The following is a 17,444-nucleotide window of genomic DNA, read 5'->3' as shown; positions in this document are numbered from 1 at the left end:
CTGGGTTCGAATCCCGGCCAGGGCATTATGAGAAAAGAACTTTCTCTGATGGTCCTGAATCTTGGATGTTTACCTACATAAGAAGTATTTATTATAAAACATAGTATCGTTGAGTTAGTACAAAAGTACCCTCGTAATTACTTTGAGGGTACTTTTGTACTAACCTTTTACTTTTTACCTCTTAACCTCATAACAAAAGTCTCGAAATTACTTCGAGGCTAACTCAATCTATGTTATTTGTACCGTATATTGGATAAATGTGATTCTGATTATACATATAAACAATTAAAATATTTATAACGACGTATGATTTTCACGAAAGGTTAAAAAAATTTACGGCAACTGTCAAAAACCTAATAAACGAATGGACAAGGTACTATATATATGCAAAGGTTTTCTTAACGTTAGTAAATAACGATAAAAATTTACTGCCTCTCGTCTGTCGTAAAAGCGATTGATTTTAAGTTTATTCCAATGACTTTACGGCAAGTTTCACCTTGGCTTGCATGATACGGCGGCTTATTCAGCATTTATCATCATCGTCATTCATAGGTGGACACTGGTTCCATCCCAAGGAAAGAGTGCAGGAACAAATTTTAAGCGAAATTTCCATTTGGGTTCGTTTATTTTAAGTTTTAGAGAAAAAAAAAAATACTTGCAAAAAATATATGTATAATTCGACGAAAAAGAAATACAATTTATTCCTCTTAGTCATAATATAACAACTATTGTCTTATTTTAACAGTTTCCATTGATTTCATGATTATCCAGCAAGATATATTACATCTAGACAGAAACTTATAAAGTGTAAATAAGAAAATGCTACAGTGCAGTTTGTTACCGCTTCTTCTGCACTGACGCTTAGGAAGCGGCAGTAAACTTAGTTTTAAGTAATTTATTTGACGTCAACCAATATTGGCTGACGTCATGATACAATTATTAAGTAATGTTGAAATGTCCCACAATAATAAAAAAAAATCTAAATTTGAATTGAACTAGAATAAAAAAATATAAGCGTGCTATGCCGAGTAGGTAATTTTGAATGGTAACGTGGCCACACATGACTGACTGACCGATTTAATGGCATTTTTGACGTAAAGCGGTTACCGTGTGCAGATCAGTAGCTGGAATTACCGAAGCTTTAGGTTTAATCATCACCATGCAGCTGAAACAATATTAAGTAGATAAAGTATATACAGGGTGACTTATAATTCAACTGCATAAATTTAACTGTTAAGTGTACTCATCTAAAGGATATTTAAAAACGTTAATAGAAAAATATCAGTTCATATTTCAGAAAGTACGAAAAAAAAATAAAAGTATCAAAATTCACGATCCTAAATACGTCATATCACCCCGGCCGGCGGAAAAGCGACGCGTAAGATTCAGAGGTCAACGGCACAATTCATTCAGCTGAGCGATCTCGACAACTCTGTACTTTACTTGATCTTGATACTAGAAAAATAATTACTTTTCAGACATTTATTTACATGTTTAGTTTTAATTTCTTTTTTTTAAATGTGTAAATGATGACGTTTAATTTAAATAAAAATAGGCTCAAACGGCTCAGAAACATGGGTATAGTCTATGTTTAAAAGGATGCAGTTGTTTTAAATGTCACCCTGTATAACTTTATTATGTATATAATTAAGGACATCCTGGTAAAGGGTCAGGTCTAAAGTACCCGAAACCGCCGAGCTTGCATGAAGAGAGTTATGAATGTGGATGAAGCGAAGGAAGTATGCAGAGATCGTGGCAAGTGATAAGAGGTAGTCTCTGCCTACCCCGCCGGGAAAGAGGCGTGATTTTATGTATGTATGTAAGTATATATAATAAAAATATAATATTAGTGCCGTACGGTTCCCGGCACCGATAGAAAAAAAGAATAGGGCCACTCTATCTGATCTTTCTCATGGATGTCGTTAAAGGCGACTAAGGGATAGGCTTACAAACTTGGGATTCTTCTTAGGCGATGGGCGAGCAACCTGTCACTAGTTGAATCTCAATTCTATCGTTAAGCTAAAAAGCTGAATATGGTCTATCAGTCATTATAATACCGCTGGGTCTGTCTACCCCGCAAGGGATATAGACGTGATTATATGTATCTATGCATCAGTTGTGAAATCACACATAAAAGTTTTATATTATTATAATTAAGAATTGTTTAGTTTACAAACTTGGGATTCTTTTTTAGGCGATGGGTTAGCAATCTGTCACTATTTGAACCTCAATTCTATCATTAAGCCAAATAGCTGAATGTGGCCATTCAGTCTTTTCATTAAGTAACTAAACAACTGTGACACAGCAGAGAGCAAAAGCATGAAGGGAGCAGACAGGCTCACCGCTTCAGCAATGTCCACCCAGTCCAATGCCTTCACAAGGTTGTCATTCTTGGAAGGTTGCTTATCCCAATTCCAGTATACAACCTCTTTAAAACCACCTGCTATCTGAAATCATATGTTATATATATATATATGGATTTACATTCTTCGAGTTTGCATGAAGAGAGTTATGAATGTGGATAAAGTGAAGGAAGTATGCAGAGATATATACCCCAGAGGGGTAGGCAGAGACAACCTCTTTCCACTTGCCATGATCTCTGTGTACTTCCTTCGCTTCATCCACAAAAATAGTATCAGATACAAACCTGAAATCTTCTGTCGGCATCCTCTGCAAGGGGCCTCTTGGCTTCAGTGACCACAACGGCTTCATAACCCTGAGGCAGCTCTAACTTCTTGCCGTTGAGAAGCCGGCCTCTGAATGTTGCTGTTAGTTCTGGAACCAAGGTAAATTGGTAATGCCAGTTACATTTATGATAACACATTATGACTTCTTCAGACAGTGCCAATAGCCACTACCCCAGCTTCTCTCCAAAAAGGTGATGATGTAACTGAGACCAATACCAGTAGGTAAAAAATAAATATACAAGGTAGACGGTCAACAGTTTTTATGAGACTGTATACTGGGCCTGTTCAGCAGTACGAATTAATGATAAATGTTATCAAAATTGGTTCATAAAAACTAATGAGAGCTATTAGCGGGGCTATTAGACAAACAAAAAAACGAATTTATACTCAATGTAAGATATGTATGGCTAAGCAGATCAGATAATTATGAAATAAAGTGTCACTGATAGTAATATTTTTGACAGGTTAGGTATATTTTCTCACATTCTTCAAGTATTATGCAAATAGATTTACTTTATTTCTTTATAAATTTAAGACAAGGAATAAGAATATTACCTCTATTCTCCGTTTCCTGCACGTATGGTTCAAAATATTTTTGCACATTAGCCGGTCCATCTGCTTCGACTTTACAAGGTAAGAAGTGGGCACGCTGCTCGAATATCTGCTCGTTTTCAGCATCTTTCAGATTATTTTCCACTTGTATCAACATTATTCCTAGTTATTAAATAAAATCTATTTAGTTTAAAATCCCGGCAAAAACCGCAAAAATCAAAACAAAACAAAGTTTACTTTATATCATGTTGACATTGGCAGTATTTTTTTTTTGGTCATGGATGCAAGTAGTTCAGTCAATAGTACCTACAACGCACAAGGAAACAAAATGTCAATGTCAGCAGCAAGGTTGATAGTTGATATTTTGTTAAGTCAAATGTTTGTTTGCAAAACGGAACGGAACGGAACCGAACGAAACCGTAGAACAATCCGGGAAATCTTTATAAACTCATAGGTACATACATTACCTATAATTTATCAAAATATTTTTGAATTTTTAAGTGTATTGTAGTCGTCTGCAAATACATAATCATAGCATGTTGACAAAAATCATAATTTAGTGAAACGGTTGTTGTTGAAGCAGTGAAACCAAAGTAGACTTGCCTAAAGCTATCCACTATGATATTCGTTATCTACTTTTGTATTTAAACAGTTGTTGCTTCTTTATCTTTTACGTCATTAAATTTTGGCATTGTTCCCTTGTTTGTGTACGATTTTGTTGACTCACAAACGCTATAGCAGTCCTCTTGGTAACAGTGAGCCAGTTTCCTCGCCGACCTTGAACCTACAAAGCAGCTGTTTGTGAGTATCCTTACTCTTTTTTTTATAATAAAAAATATATAAATGTAGTGAAAACATTCCTTTTTTGAATTTTTGATTCTATTTTTTACTTTAAAAATACCTACATAAATTAGTTTAATAAAGTCTATTGTAATCTCTTATAGCGCGAATTTATTATTTTGCCTTTCTAATATGTATGCATTTCGTAACAACCTTGCGTTATTACAAAACTATTCTTACACGCGCGTTATGATTGCAAATCTTTATAATGTATGTACCTACCTACATTTTATTTAATTTTCTTTGGTTCTTTATTATTTAATTTTTATGTTGGTATATCCAAAGTTTAAACAACATAAAGATTAATATTCTGTTTTTTTTTTTTATTTACCTTCTTACTTTTCATTAATATAAGTCAAGTTAAATTAAAAAAAAAATAATCTACTTAGTTGTAAAAGAAATTCATTTGCTGTTTACAAGATAGATAAATTTTATTTGATGTAATAATTTGTGATATTGCACTGCACAACTACCTTTATAGTAAATTATTGCATATGAGGAATGTTTTGTTGGGTAATGAATATTGATGTGATTAAATATTGTAATAATTATAAAATATTATGATGAAAAGAAATATTTAAAAATAAAATAAATTTAAGTTTAGAACTAATTTGTTCATTCCACTATATTAAATACCTGTACAGTGTACATACCTTGTCCATTAGTTTTTTTTTGTTCGTGACAGTTGCTGCTGAAGTAACATACATATAAACATACTTAAATTCACATCTATGTATATCCCTTGCGTCTCTAAAATATTGAAAGGCCATATTCAGTTGTTTGGCTGCATTGTGGAATTGAGATTCTAATATTGACAGGTTGCGAGCTCATCACATTATGGTAGTTTCATCATAATGTTATTCATATCATGAAAATTAACTTTTGAATGTCATTAAAAATACATACATACATATAGCCATGTCTATCTCCCTTGCGGGGTAGACAGAGCCAACAGTCGTGAAAAGACTGATAGGCCACGCTCAGCTATTTGGCTTAATGATAGAATTGAGATTCAAATAGTGACAGGTTGCTAGCCCATCGCCTAAAAAAAGAATCCCAAGTATGTAAGCCTATCCCTTAGTCGCCTTTTACGACATCCATGGGAAAAAGATGGAGTGGTCCGATTCTTTTTTGTACTGGTGCTGGGAACAACACGGCACAAAATATTCCAATAATTTAATCATATTTGTAGCCTTTGTTCTTCTTCATGGTCAACTAGGTATATCTCAATATCAAATTTCATCAAAATCACTACTGTGGTTTGGGCGCGAAAGCAAAACAGACAAACACACTTGATCAGTTTATTTGCATTTATTTAGGCCTTACCCTTCCCATATTCCAATTTACAACTAATCCTACATTGTGATTGTGATAATTACAATTGATTTATTTTTATACCTTTGTCTTCTTCCAAATCTTTTCCATTGATGTCGTAAACATAATCAGTTATTATTGTATACCAAGATTAGTTATAAACATAATAAGTTGTACCTATATATTGGTCTGTACCTACATAGGGGGCCGCCGAAATTAGGATGTTAGAAACATCGATAGATCGATAAACAGCATCAATATAATAGGTACCTATAATTTAGTATATATTAAAATATTTTTGGCAAAGAAAGCAAATAAAATGTAAAGTTGGATAATTTCGTGCAAGTTAGGGTATCGCGCCAAATAGTTCTTATATCGTAATGGCTGCCAATGCCAACATATTCGCGCCAAAAATAACGCGCGTAAACAAACTGTAAAAAATGCTATTTTAGTTCTGCAGGTTTACTCTCCAATTCCATTCAGATTCTATTTTTGAATTCAGGGTTTGCGTATTTTAAGGTACCTATACTGGGCGAAAGAAAAAATCCTGACTGCCTCCCGTGCTATCTGGGAATATACAAGTCTACGTAAATTAAATCTAACAATGCCGAAGATAATGAAAAAAAAATATATATTGAAAAAGCAGTCTAGGTTAAGAAACCTAGTAGTCAAGTGTGCAACTGAGATTATTAGTAATTAATTTAACCTTACCGACTTGGATGACTTTTGTATGATTATCATAACTACAAAGCTGTTTCTTGTATAGTTTATAAACATTTGTGACTGTGCCAAATGTTTGAAATCTAAAATTATCGTGGATTATTAAGCAAGTTACCAATACGCAGAGTCTTTTAGGGCCTGTATTATAATATAAAATAAATTCCTCGATAAATGGTCTATTTAACACAAAACATTTTTTTCAATTTAAACCAGTAGCTCCTGCGATTAGAGCGTTCAAACAAACAAACAAACTCTTCAGCTTTATAATATTAGTACCTATAGATAATTTGTTCAGGTAATAACATTAATGAAGATTCAAATCTAAAATAATAATTAATTATAAGATATAAGTATTTAGTTATCTATTTCGATTATATACATACATAGGATATAGTCACGTCTATATCCCTCGCGGGGTAGGCAGGGCCAACAATCTCGAAAAGACTGACAGGTCACGCTCAGCAGCACGGCTTTATGATGGAATTGAGATTCAAATAAGTTAGTTAAAGGTTGTTAGCCCATCGCCTACAAGAGGAACCGACCGAGTTCGAAAGCCTATTCCTTAGTCGTCTTTAACGATGTCCATGGGAATAATACGGAGTGGTTCTATTCTAAAATAACGGAAACCACGGGTTGTTTTTCATTGATGAATGAATGATGAATATTTTATAATTGTTATATGATATCCCCCACATAAAGTTCTCTGTCAGAGCAACGGCTGACTGGTAGATAATACTTCTAGCATAAAGTCCGCCAATTGTGCTATACATTTGTATTTTGTGTAAGAAAGTTTCAATTAATAAATAGATATCCATATTTTTTTTAAATTTATTTATTTACTACACAATATTCATTATAAACTTAAACAATATTCCGCAAAACTGTTTCAGTTTGACTGCAGTCAGTCTCATTTAAAGTTACTAATTTAACACAACAAATAAAACTGTATATCTATAACGTGTAGGTAACAATTTAGTTTTAGGCTTACATACTTCGATTATACATAACTAGCGACCCGCCCCGACTTCGCACGGGTGCAAAATTCGGAAAAAAATTATACATAAAAACCTTCCTCTTGAATCACTCTACCTGTTACAAAAAACAGCATCAAAATCCGATGCGTAATTTTAAAGATTTAAGCATACAGACAGACTAAAATAGCGACTTTGTTTTATACTATGTAGTGATAAGAATAATTAGATTAATACTTTATCATGTAAAATGTTTTGTTACAGAAATGGATTCATTCTTCAGCCTGTTCGATCCAGCGGACGGCCATCAGAGCCAAAAGCAGAGTAATAAGAAGAAACACAAACAGGAACAGGACACTGTGAAGAAAAAGCCTGATGCCCCCAAAGGTACACACACACACACACACACACACCACACACAGTCACGTCTACATCCCCTGCGGGGCAGACAGAGCCAACAGTCCCGAAAAGACTGATCTGATCATCTGATTGTTAACAGCATGCTTTTATAATTACTACACCAAAAACATAATCGGCACTGTTTGGTCTAGGTACTATATTGTTTACTGTATTTGTAATTCTGTCTGTATTTTTGACTATTTGTGCCACAATAATTGAAAAAAAAAGACTGATAGGCCACGTTCAGCTTTTCGGCTTGAGGATAGAATTGAGATTCAAATAGTGACAGGTTGCTAGCCCATCGCCAAAAAAAAGAATACCAACTTTATAAGCCTATCCTTTAGTCGCCTTTTACGACATCCACGGGAAAGAGTAAAGTGGTCCTATTCTTTGTTGTATTAGTGCCGGGGAATCACACGGCATATATTATGATAATATGTATGTATGTGTTGTTGATAATGACGTGTATGCTGCACGTTCCACGTCATCCGCGAAAAAGGCATGACTAATTTTTTGTTTTGATGACGAAATATTAAATTTCACAACAACTGAAATATAAGTGGAATAATCGCATCAATAAAAGAAACTGTCTGAGTTAAAACGGAGCACATAATTATCACATTGTTTGGGCGAGTCCAAAACGCCTTTTACAAAATGATACCAAGTTGAATATGTGAAGTGTTCACATCATGAACTTCATTTATTTGGCTAAAAAATTGTTTATTACGCTTATATGTAGATATTTTGTTTTAATAAAAGTTGTTCCGTAATTTGGATACTCACTGATCGAATATTACATTTATAATATTGTTTGGTACATACATATAATCACGTCTATATCCCTTGCGGGGTGGACAGGGCCAACTGTCTGGAAAAGACCAATAAGCCACGTTCAGTTGTTAGGCTCAATGATAGAATTGAGATTCAAATAGTGGCAAGTTGCTAGTTAATATTGGTTGATTGTTTATGAACTGATAATAGTTTAAAAATTCACGAAGATCGCTCGAGTGGTTTAACTGTGAACAAGTAACAAACACATCAACAGATTTGTATTCTTTTATTTTGTCGTCGCTACATATTTAGATTAAGTAGCAGGAGGCAGTCAGTTCGATAGGGATCACTTGGGTGGTTTTTGTGTTAGCAACCTGTCACTATTTGACTCTCATACATACATATTCACGTCTTTATCCCTCGCGGGGTAGACAGAGCCAACAATCTCGAAAAGTCTGACGGACCACGTTCAGCTGTTTGGCTTAATGATAGAATTGAGTGTTAAATAGTGACAGGTTACTAGCCTATCGCCTAAAAAAAGAAACCCAAGTTTGTAAGCCTATCCCTTAGTCGCCTTTTACGACATCCATGGGTTCGAGATGGAGTGGTCCTATTCTTTTATGTACTGGTGCCGGGAACCGCACGGAAAAAAAATCCACTTGTGTGTATGTATGTTTCAAATCGCCACCTAACCAGGAGTGGGACCAGTCTGTTTGATCGTTAATTCTTCTGTCGCAGGACGGAGAAGAGGGAGGAAGTCCCAGGGTAAGAACGAGACGCTGCCAGAGGAGTCCTCGTTCCTCTGCGAGCCAGATCTCAGCACAGAGTTGTTGGTGAAAAGCGGCAGCTATATTGAGAGCTACATAGAAGTTAACACAGGTAATGTATAATACATTTTAGCTAAGTATGTATGTAAACAAAAAAAAAGATAAAAGAAAATAATTTTTTTTTAATATTTTAATAAAGTTTTCTTGTTAAACAAAAAAAAAATATAAAAAAAAAAACATAAAATAATAATGAAAAGAAAAATAACGACACGGAAACAAGAATTTAAAAATCTAAGATAGATTTTAACTCAATCTCATCAAAAATATTTCTATATAAAATTTTTGATATTTCTATATTAAAAAAACAAGTTTCTAAAGTTAGTTTTTCTACCGCAAAAAGATGTGTAAATACTAAGTCGTTTAATTTACTTGTCCCTACTTATGGGATGTTCTGTCAAAATTTATTACCTATGTAATTATCATATGAGTATATATGAATATTGAAAATATTTTACGTTTTAAATAAAACGTAAAATATTTATGCTCTCTTTCCCATGGATGTCGTAAAAGGCGACTAAGGGATAGGCTTGTAAACTTAAGATTCTTTTTGTAGGCGATGGGCTAGTAACCTGTCACTATTTCTGAATCTCAAATCCACCATTGAGCCAAACAGCTGAACGTGGCCTTTCAGTCTTATCCAAAGACTATGTCCTGTCTACCCCGCAAGGAAATAGATGTGACTATATATATGTATAACAATTGCAGACTCCAAAACGGACGACAAGAGACCGAAACGCCGCAACTCCAGTCGGAAAAACAGGAGAAAAAAGAATAAAATTTCGCCACCCAAAGAGTCCGCCTCCACGGCGTGGGATGAGAAACCAGACCATCTGAACAACCAAACGTCAATAACCCCTAATAAATTGGACGACAGTATCGGCAAAAATGTGAACGATCTCACAGACGGTTACAAATTTAGGAGGAAAGACATCGATAACAAGTATGGCAATGAAGTGTACAATGTTATCGATAAGTTGGAGAAAGTCCGGTTGAAAGACGATGTGTACATGAACGGTGATTTTTGTCCGGAGGATTTGGACAACGATTTTTGTAGTTCTGACGATATGGAGTCGTACGATGACAGGTTAGTAACGAGAGTAAAAAACTTGTGTTTCTTTTTTTTTTTTTGCCATAGATACAAGCTCTTTTGGACCTTGATTTTGATGAGTTATATTTTTATGACACACATTTGGCCGTTGTGAAGTGTAAATCTTTTTTCTACATACATACATAAACTCACGCCTCTGTCCCGGAGGGGTAGGCAGAGACTACCTCTTTCCACTTGCCACGATCTCTGCATATTTCCTTCGCTTCATCCTCATTCATAACTCTCTTCATGCAAGCTCGACGGTTTCGGGTACTTTTGACCTGACCCTTTACCAGGACGTCCTTTATCTTTTTTCTTTTACAAGATAATCTCAAATAATGCCTTATTTAAAGCCTAAAGCTTTAATTAAGGCATTATTTGAGCTTCAGGCCTCATTTTTCCTTGCCACCTAGCAGATTGAGGTCAAACGCACTCAAATCTTTTATAAGAAAAAGAAAAAAACCGACATTAAGACGTCGCATGGGCAAATAGAACTGCATATTTTATCTACACATTCATGAGAAATTGAATCTTTGGTTCTTGAAAAACACACTAATAACGTTTATATTCGAAAGAGGACCATTTTTCCAATTCTACTCGTGTGAAATGAAAAATTTCTTCCATTTCCGTTCCCACGGGAATATTGGGTAACCCTCTTAGTGGTGCACCCTTTGACCTCATAAGGAACTTACACGGCAAACTTTAAAATTAATGCCTTGAAGTTTGCATTGAATATCAATAAGTGATAATACCTTGTATCCAATTTTGAAAATAAATCTATTCTATTCTAATATGTCAGTTAATCAGTTAGTCATAGTCGTCTTTAATCAGTGATACTAAGATTCGAATAAATAATAATATTTTTTCAGTGCCGTGTGGTTCCCGGCACCAACACAAAAAAGAATAGGACCACTCTATCTCTTTCCCATGGACGTCGTAAGAGGCGACTAAGGGATAGGCTTACAAACTTGGGATTCTTTTTTAGGCGTTGGGCTAGCAACCTGTCACTATTTGAATCTCAATTCTATCATTAAGCCAAATAGCTGAACGTGGCCATTCAGTCTTTTCAAGACTGTTGGCTCTGTCTACCCCGCAAGGGATATAGACGTGACCATATGTATTATAATTTTTTCAGCGCATCAGAGGCCGAAGACTCAGGGGACGAGGTGTACGGGCGGTTGCCGCCCGAGCCCAGGTTCGGGAACGTGGAGTACAAACTGCAACTGGTGGCTCCTTGCGAGAGGAGGTTCCAGCATCTCGTTACACAGGTTTGTAGTGTACACTCATGCCGTGTGGTTCCCCGTACTAATAAAAAAAGAATAGGATTATTCGATCTCTTTTCTGTGGATGTCGTAAAAGGCGACTAAGGGATAGGCTTATAAAATTTCGATCCTTTTTTTAGACGATGGGCTAGGAACCTGTCTGTGACTATTTGAATCTCAATTCCATCATTAAGCCAAACAGCTGATCGTGGTCTATCAGTCTTTTCAAGCCTGTTGTCTCTGTCTACCCCGCAAGGGATAGAGACGTGACTATTTGTATGTATGTATGTAATAATTTAAACATATTTGTGCCACCTCGCTTTCTCAAGAACTACACTTGAATAAATTTCTTCTACCGCAGTTTGAAATGCTACAACAAGGACTTCACTGTTAAATTTGTTAAATTTTTTGGTGCTATTTGTCTATTTAATATGTAATTCTTATTGTAAAAATGTAATGACTGTTTGGGCCTGCTGGAAGAAATATCTCTAGAAATAAGTAGTGCCCTTGTACTGAATTTCTCTTTATTTTAAGTTTTTTTTTTGCTAATTTTTCTTGTTGTACATAAATATATAAATAAAAAAATGACACAACATGTTTGTGCCAGCTGAAGTGGCGGCTGCGGTCGGGCGGCGGCAGCGCGGTGTACGTGGTGGGCGTGCGCGACTGCGGCGCGCTGCGCGGGCTGCGCGCGCGCCCGCTGCGCGCCTCGCTGCACGCGCTGCGCGGCATGGCGCGCGCGCTCGGCGCCGCGCTGGCGCATGTGGCCGTGCGCAGGGTGGGCCCGCAGCGCGCCGTCGCCGAGGTCTATATCAGGAAGGTGAGGCAGTTACGGTTATTACGTTGTTAGCAATCAAATCAAATATATTTGAAGCTGTGTCCGCGTTGAATAGTTATTTGGGGCATCATTGAAGCCCTCAAGGATGAATAATTTTCCCGGTTTTTTTTCATATTCCATTATGTCTTTGCTCCTTATAGTTGCAGCGTGATGTTATATAGCCTAAAGCCTTGATAAATGGTCTATTTAAAGCAAACATAATTTTTATAATACGAACCAGTAGTTCCTGAGATTAGTGCGTTCAAACAAACTCTTTAGCTTTTTAATATGAGTACATATACATAGATAAATATATATACGGGACAAATAACACAGGCTATTTCAGCCTCGTAGTAACTACGCTACTACCGCTATACTATATTTATTGTGCAACACAGGTTAAAGGCTGTAACATATTTGTGATCATCGCTGTGAACTGTCCTAATGGACGTCAAATGTCGTATTTAAAAATAAATTTTAATATCAAAACATACAAGCAATTATATTAATGAGTAAAAATGACATTAAAATAAAAATTACAAATCACTCTGGAGAGGAGCACAGGGTATGAATTTGACCATGGATCCTGGATAAAGTGAGTTGGATTTTTATACGAAGCGACTTTCAATCTGATCATCTGACCCTGAGATGGATCGATCATGGTTACACATACAGTTTGCAGAATGTGCAGGTTTCCTCACGATATTTTCCTTCACCGTAAGAGCATCGGTTTGAATTCAAATATTACAATACATATATTTCGTCAAACAATATAAGATATGTACACACTGTACAAAATCGTGACGTCACCAAAACGTCTGATATTGCTGTGGAGACTCTCGTATAGATGGCGTTAGTAGTTGTAGCGGGAGCGATGTTTCGGCTCGACAGCCACCAAAGGAAGATCTTCCGCCAGGCTACGTGTTATGCCTGGGGAACCGCGCGACAGACGATGTTGAACGGTTGACGATCCCTGAAATCTTTGAAATCGCGATTTAAATTCTTCGCTGCTATTGGTTGAGAGCGTCAATTTCTTCGCGATGATTGACAGTAGTTTTTTTCATTCAATGTTGTGACGAGTGGCGTAGAGATGTCGCCACAATAGTCTCAACAGTATGTCATTGTTGACAGTTGGCCGACACCCAACAGAGTGTGGAGCTGAGGGTGGCGGTCATGGGGGCCAACGAGGCGGGCAAGTCTACCATCATCGGGGTCCTGACGCAAGGTATGATCGATAAAACAGTATACATACATAATTCGCACCTTCAGTGCAACAAAGTCGCAATAACTCTTTTATAACGGCCTCTGTGGCGCAGCGGCAGTACGCTTGTCTGTGACACCGGAGGTCTCGGGTTCGAATCCGGGCCAGGGCATGATGAGAAAAGAACTTTTTCTGATTGGCCTGGGTCTAGGATGTTTATCTATATAAGTATTTATTATGAAATATAGTATCGTTGAGTTAGTATCTCGTGACACAAGTCTCTAACTTACTTCGAGGCTAACTCAATCTGTGTAATTTGTCTCGTATATATTTATTTATATTTATTATTTATAAATTTAACGGGAGAAGAGTTTTAATTATTTTCCCATGTATTTGTTCATTTCTGGATTAATATTTATAGTAAGTAGGTTTAACATCTTTGCAAAATTAATTGTTTACTTACGCCGATGTTTTTGTTGCCCCAAGAAAAGGTATGATTCAAAAACAATTTGGCATGCTTAGTTCGGTTTCTGCAATTTTGGCTTTTTGTCACTTTGTTGCACCGAAGGTAATTATATTATAATCACGTCTATATCCCTTGCGGGGTAGACATAATCTTGTTAAGACTGATGGGCCACGTTCAGCTGTTTGGCTTGATGATGGAATTGAGATTCAAATAGTGACAGGTCGCTCACCCATCGCTTAAAAGAAGAATCTTAATTTTTTAAGACTAAAAAGTCTATTAGTTCGAATAAATTCGATCAATGTATCTTGATCTTATTAAGGGCGTCCTGGCAAAGGGTCAGGTCAAGAGTACCCATACCGCCGAGCTTGCATGATGAGAGTTATGAATGTGGATGGAGCGAAGGATGTATGCAGAGATCGTGGCAAGTGGAAAGATGTAGTCTCTTCCTACCCCTCCGGGAAAAAGGCGTGATTTTATGTATGTACTAGAGGCCGCCCGCGACTTCGTCCGCATGGAAACCGTATCAGTCTCGCGGGAACTCCGGGATAAAAAGTAGCCTGTATGTTATTATGGGTCTTCAGCTAACCTAAATATCAAATTTCACCGTAATCGGTAGGATGTATATGATTCCAGGGAATTACACATTTATACAAAAACAAAAAGGCTGTAAAATGGTCACTAATTAAAAAAAAAAATTTAAACGTTTCTTCTTCCAGGCGAATTGGACAACGGTCGTGGCAGCGCCCGTCTCAACATGTTCAGACATTTGCACGAGGTGAAGAGCGGCCGGACCTCGTCGCTGAGCCACGAGATATTGGGGTTCGATGCTCAGGTGAATGAATTACAATAAATATATATATACATATAGTCACAGAGTGGTTCCCGGCAGCAATAAAAAAAAGAATAGGACCACTCTATCTTGTTCCTAAGGGATAGGCTTATAAACTTCGGATTCTTTTGGGCGATGGGCTAGCAACCTGTCACTATTTGAATCTCAATTCTATCATTAAGCTGAAAGTGGCCTATCAGTCTTTTCAAGAAAACTGTTGGCTCTGTCTACCCGCAAGGGATATAGACGTGGTGATATGTACATATGTATGTACGTTTTGTATCGATCATGGTAACACATCCGTCTACCTCAATGTGCAGGTTTCCTCACGATGTTTAACCTAACCGTAAGAGTTACATGCAACCATTACCATCTTAATAAAAAATTCTCCTTTCAGGGTAACGTGGTAAACTACGGTTGTTCAGAACTCATGACAGCGGAACGTATCGGCGAACGGAGCGCCAAGCTGGTTTCCTTTCTGGACTTGGCCGGCCACAGCAAGTACCAGCGGACCACTGTCCACGGCCTCACTGGCTACTCGCCGCATTATGCTATGCTCGTGGTGAGTTGGCCGTCATTGTCATCTGTCATCATGTCATCAAGATACACTTTAACAGCTATAGTTTCCTGTCTGGACTTGGCCGGCCACAGCAAGTACCAGCGGACCACTGTCCACGGCCTCACTGGCTACTCGCCGCATTATGCTATGCTCGTGGTGAGTTGGCCGTCATTGTCATCTGTCATCATGTCGTCAAGATATACTTCCACAGCTATAGTTTCCTGCCTGGACTTGGCCGGCCGCAGCAAGTACCAGCGGACCACTGTCCACGGCCTCACTGGCTACTCGCCGCATTATGCTATGCTCGTGGTGAGTTGGCCGTCATTGTCATCTGTCATCATGTCGTCAAGATACACTTTAACAGCTATAGTTTCCTGTCTGGACTTGGCCGGCCACAGCAAGTACCAGCGGACCACTGTCCACGGCCTCACTGGCTACTCGCCGCATTATGCTATGCTCGTGGTGAGTTGGCCGTCATTGTCATCTGTCATCATGTCGTCAAGATATACTTCCACAGCTATAGTTTCCTGCCTGGACTTGGCCGGCCGCAGCAAGTACCAGCGGACCACTGTCCACGGCCTCACTGGCTACTCGCCGCATTATGCTATGCTCGTGGTGAGTTGGCCGTCATTGTCATCTGTCATCATGTCATCAAGATACACTTTAACAGCTATAATTGCCTGTCTGGACTTGGCCGGCCGCAGCGAGTACCAGCGGACTACTGTCCACGGCCTCACTGGCTACTCGCCGCATTATGCTATGCTCGTGGTGAGATTTTGTCATTCATTCATTCATATAATCACATCTTTATCCCTCGCGGGGTTGACAGAGCCAGCAGTCCTGAAAAGACTTCACGTTCATTTAACAGCTTTATGATGACAGCACGAACTCTTGAAAGACTTACAGGCCACGTTCAGCTGATAGGCTTAATAATAGAATTGATATTCAAATAGTGACAAGTTGCTAGCCCATCGCATATAAAAAGAATCCCTAGTTTGTAAGCCTATCGCTTAGTCGCCTTTTACGACATCCATGGGAAAGAGATGGAGTGGTCCTTTTCTCTCTTTCTATTGTTGCAAGGAACCGCTCGGCAATTTTATTGTCTGTATGCCCCGTACCCGAAACCGCCGAGCTTGCATGAAGAGTTATGAATGTGGATGAAGCGAAATAAGTATGCAGAGATCGTGGCAAGTGGAAGAGGTAGTCTCCACCTACCCCTCCGGGAAAAAGGCGTAATTTTATGTATGTATGTATGTTGTCTTTATTGTTGCTATTTTTTTTTCAGATCTCAGCAACGGCGGGAATCACTCGTATAACTGAAGAGCACATAGACCTGCTCATAGCCCTGGACCTCCCGTTCTTCACCGTCATCAGCAAGTGCGAGCAATCCAACGCCGTGGCGCCCCTGCTAGGGAGGCTGAGGGCCTTACTGCACACCGTGGGCAAGGTAGCTATGACAGAGCCTCTCCTGTATATGTACACTCTCATTATAGTCTTTGAGCCGCCATTCCAGTATATACTCTCAATATAGTCTTTGAGCTGCCATTCTCCATGAGATTACCTTTAACAGGGAGGCTGAGAGCCTTACTGCATACTGTGGGCAATGCAAAAGTGAACGAATGAGTGAATGAATGGGAACACTGACCAAATCGGGGATGTCAAAATTTAATTTTTCTTTTTTATTAATTTGACGTTATTTTTTGTGTAACTCACTGTTTTTGGCATTTTTTAATGTAACATGCTTTCAAACGCGGCTCCGCCCGCGCGAGTTTAGCGCCATCTACCAAAGAATTCAGGTTTTTTTGCAAATCCCACGGTAGCTTTAGATTTTATCGGAATGAATGGTAAGGGATGAAAAGTATGTCCATCTTCAGACTCCTGAATTATATATACTTATATCTTTGGATCAGTAGATAACACTACGTAGAGATTACGAATAAACTTAACAAATTTACTTTCGCATTTTTTATATTAGTTGACTGCCTCTGTGGCGCGGCGGTAGTGCACTTGTCTGTAACACAGGAGGTCCCGGGTTCGAATCCCGGCCAGGGCATGATGAGAAACTAACTTTCTCTACTTGGCCTGGTTCTTGGATGTTCATACATACATACATAAAATCACGCCTCTTTCACGGAGGGGTAG

At 37.9% G+C, this 17,444-nt stretch overlaps 2 protein-coding genes across 2 annotated transcripts in view; one reads left to right on the top strand and one right to left on the bottom strand.

Moving 5' to 3' along the window:
* Positions 1-652: 652 nt before the first annotated feature.
* Positions 653-3,500, bottom strand: LOC106133698 (ribonuclease H2 subunit C). The gene is made up of 4 exons (XM_013333508.2): positions 3,243-3,500; positions 2,648-2,775; positions 2,343-2,447; positions 653-1,165 (listed from the first exon to the last, which is right to left on the bottom strand). The coding sequence occupies exons 1-4, from the start codon at positions 3,394-3,396 to the stop codon at positions 1,148-1,150; spliced, it is 405 nt and encodes a 134-aa protein (XP_013188962.1). The 5' UTR covers positions 3,397-3,500; the 3' UTR covers positions 653-1,147.
* A 118-nt stretch (positions 3,501-3,618) lies between these two features.
* The window catches only part of LOC106133685 (GTP-binding protein 2-like), a 28,352-nt gene continuing 14,526 nt past the window's right edge, over positions 3,619-17,444 (top strand). The window contains exons 1-10 of the mRNA XM_060952257.1: positions 3,619-4,040; positions 7,349-7,471; positions 8,993-9,133; positions 9,787-10,165; positions 11,304-11,436; positions 12,038-12,250; positions 13,379-13,472; positions 14,631-14,746; positions 15,141-15,305; positions 16,588-16,749. Coding sequence (XP_060808240.1) covers positions 7,351-7,471; positions 8,993-9,133; positions 9,787-10,165; positions 11,304-11,436; positions 12,038-12,250; positions 13,379-13,472; positions 14,631-14,746; positions 15,141-15,305; positions 16,588-16,749 — 1,524 coding nt within the window. The 5' untranslated portion in view covers positions 3,619-4,040; positions 7,349-7,350. The remainder of the gene's footprint in view (positions 4,041-7,348; positions 7,472-8,992; positions 9,134-9,786; positions 10,166-11,303; positions 11,437-12,037; positions 12,251-13,378; positions 13,473-14,630; positions 14,747-15,140; positions 15,306-16,587; positions 16,750-17,444) is intronic.

This window comes from Amyelois transitella, chromosome 28 (assembly GCF_032362555.1).
Source record: "Amyelois transitella isolate CPQ chromosome 28, ilAmyTran1.1, whole genome shotgun sequence".
NCBI lineage: Eukaryota > Metazoa > Arthropoda > Insecta > Lepidoptera > Pyralidae > Amyelois > Amyelois transitella.
The sequence above is the reverse complement of the archived record's forward strand: the minus strand, read 5'-3'. Positions and strand labels throughout refer to the sequence as shown.

What these genes read in the sequence shown, in the direction of transcription:
- LOC106133698 (XM_013333508.2), bottom strand. Translation starts at nt 3,396, where the DNA reads ATGTTGATACAAGTGGAAAATAATCTGAAAGATGCTGAAAACGAGCAG. An exon ending in GCAGGAAACGGAGAATAGAG is followed by an intron (nt 2,776 to 3,242) that starts GTAATATTCTTA and finishes CCTTGGTTCCAG; the next exon opens with AACTAACAGCAACATTCAGA. An exon ending in ATGCCGACAGAAGATTTCAG is followed by an intron (nt 2,448 to 2,647) that starts GTTTGTATCTGA and finishes ATATGATTTCAG; the next exon opens with ATAGCAGGTGGTTTTAAAGA.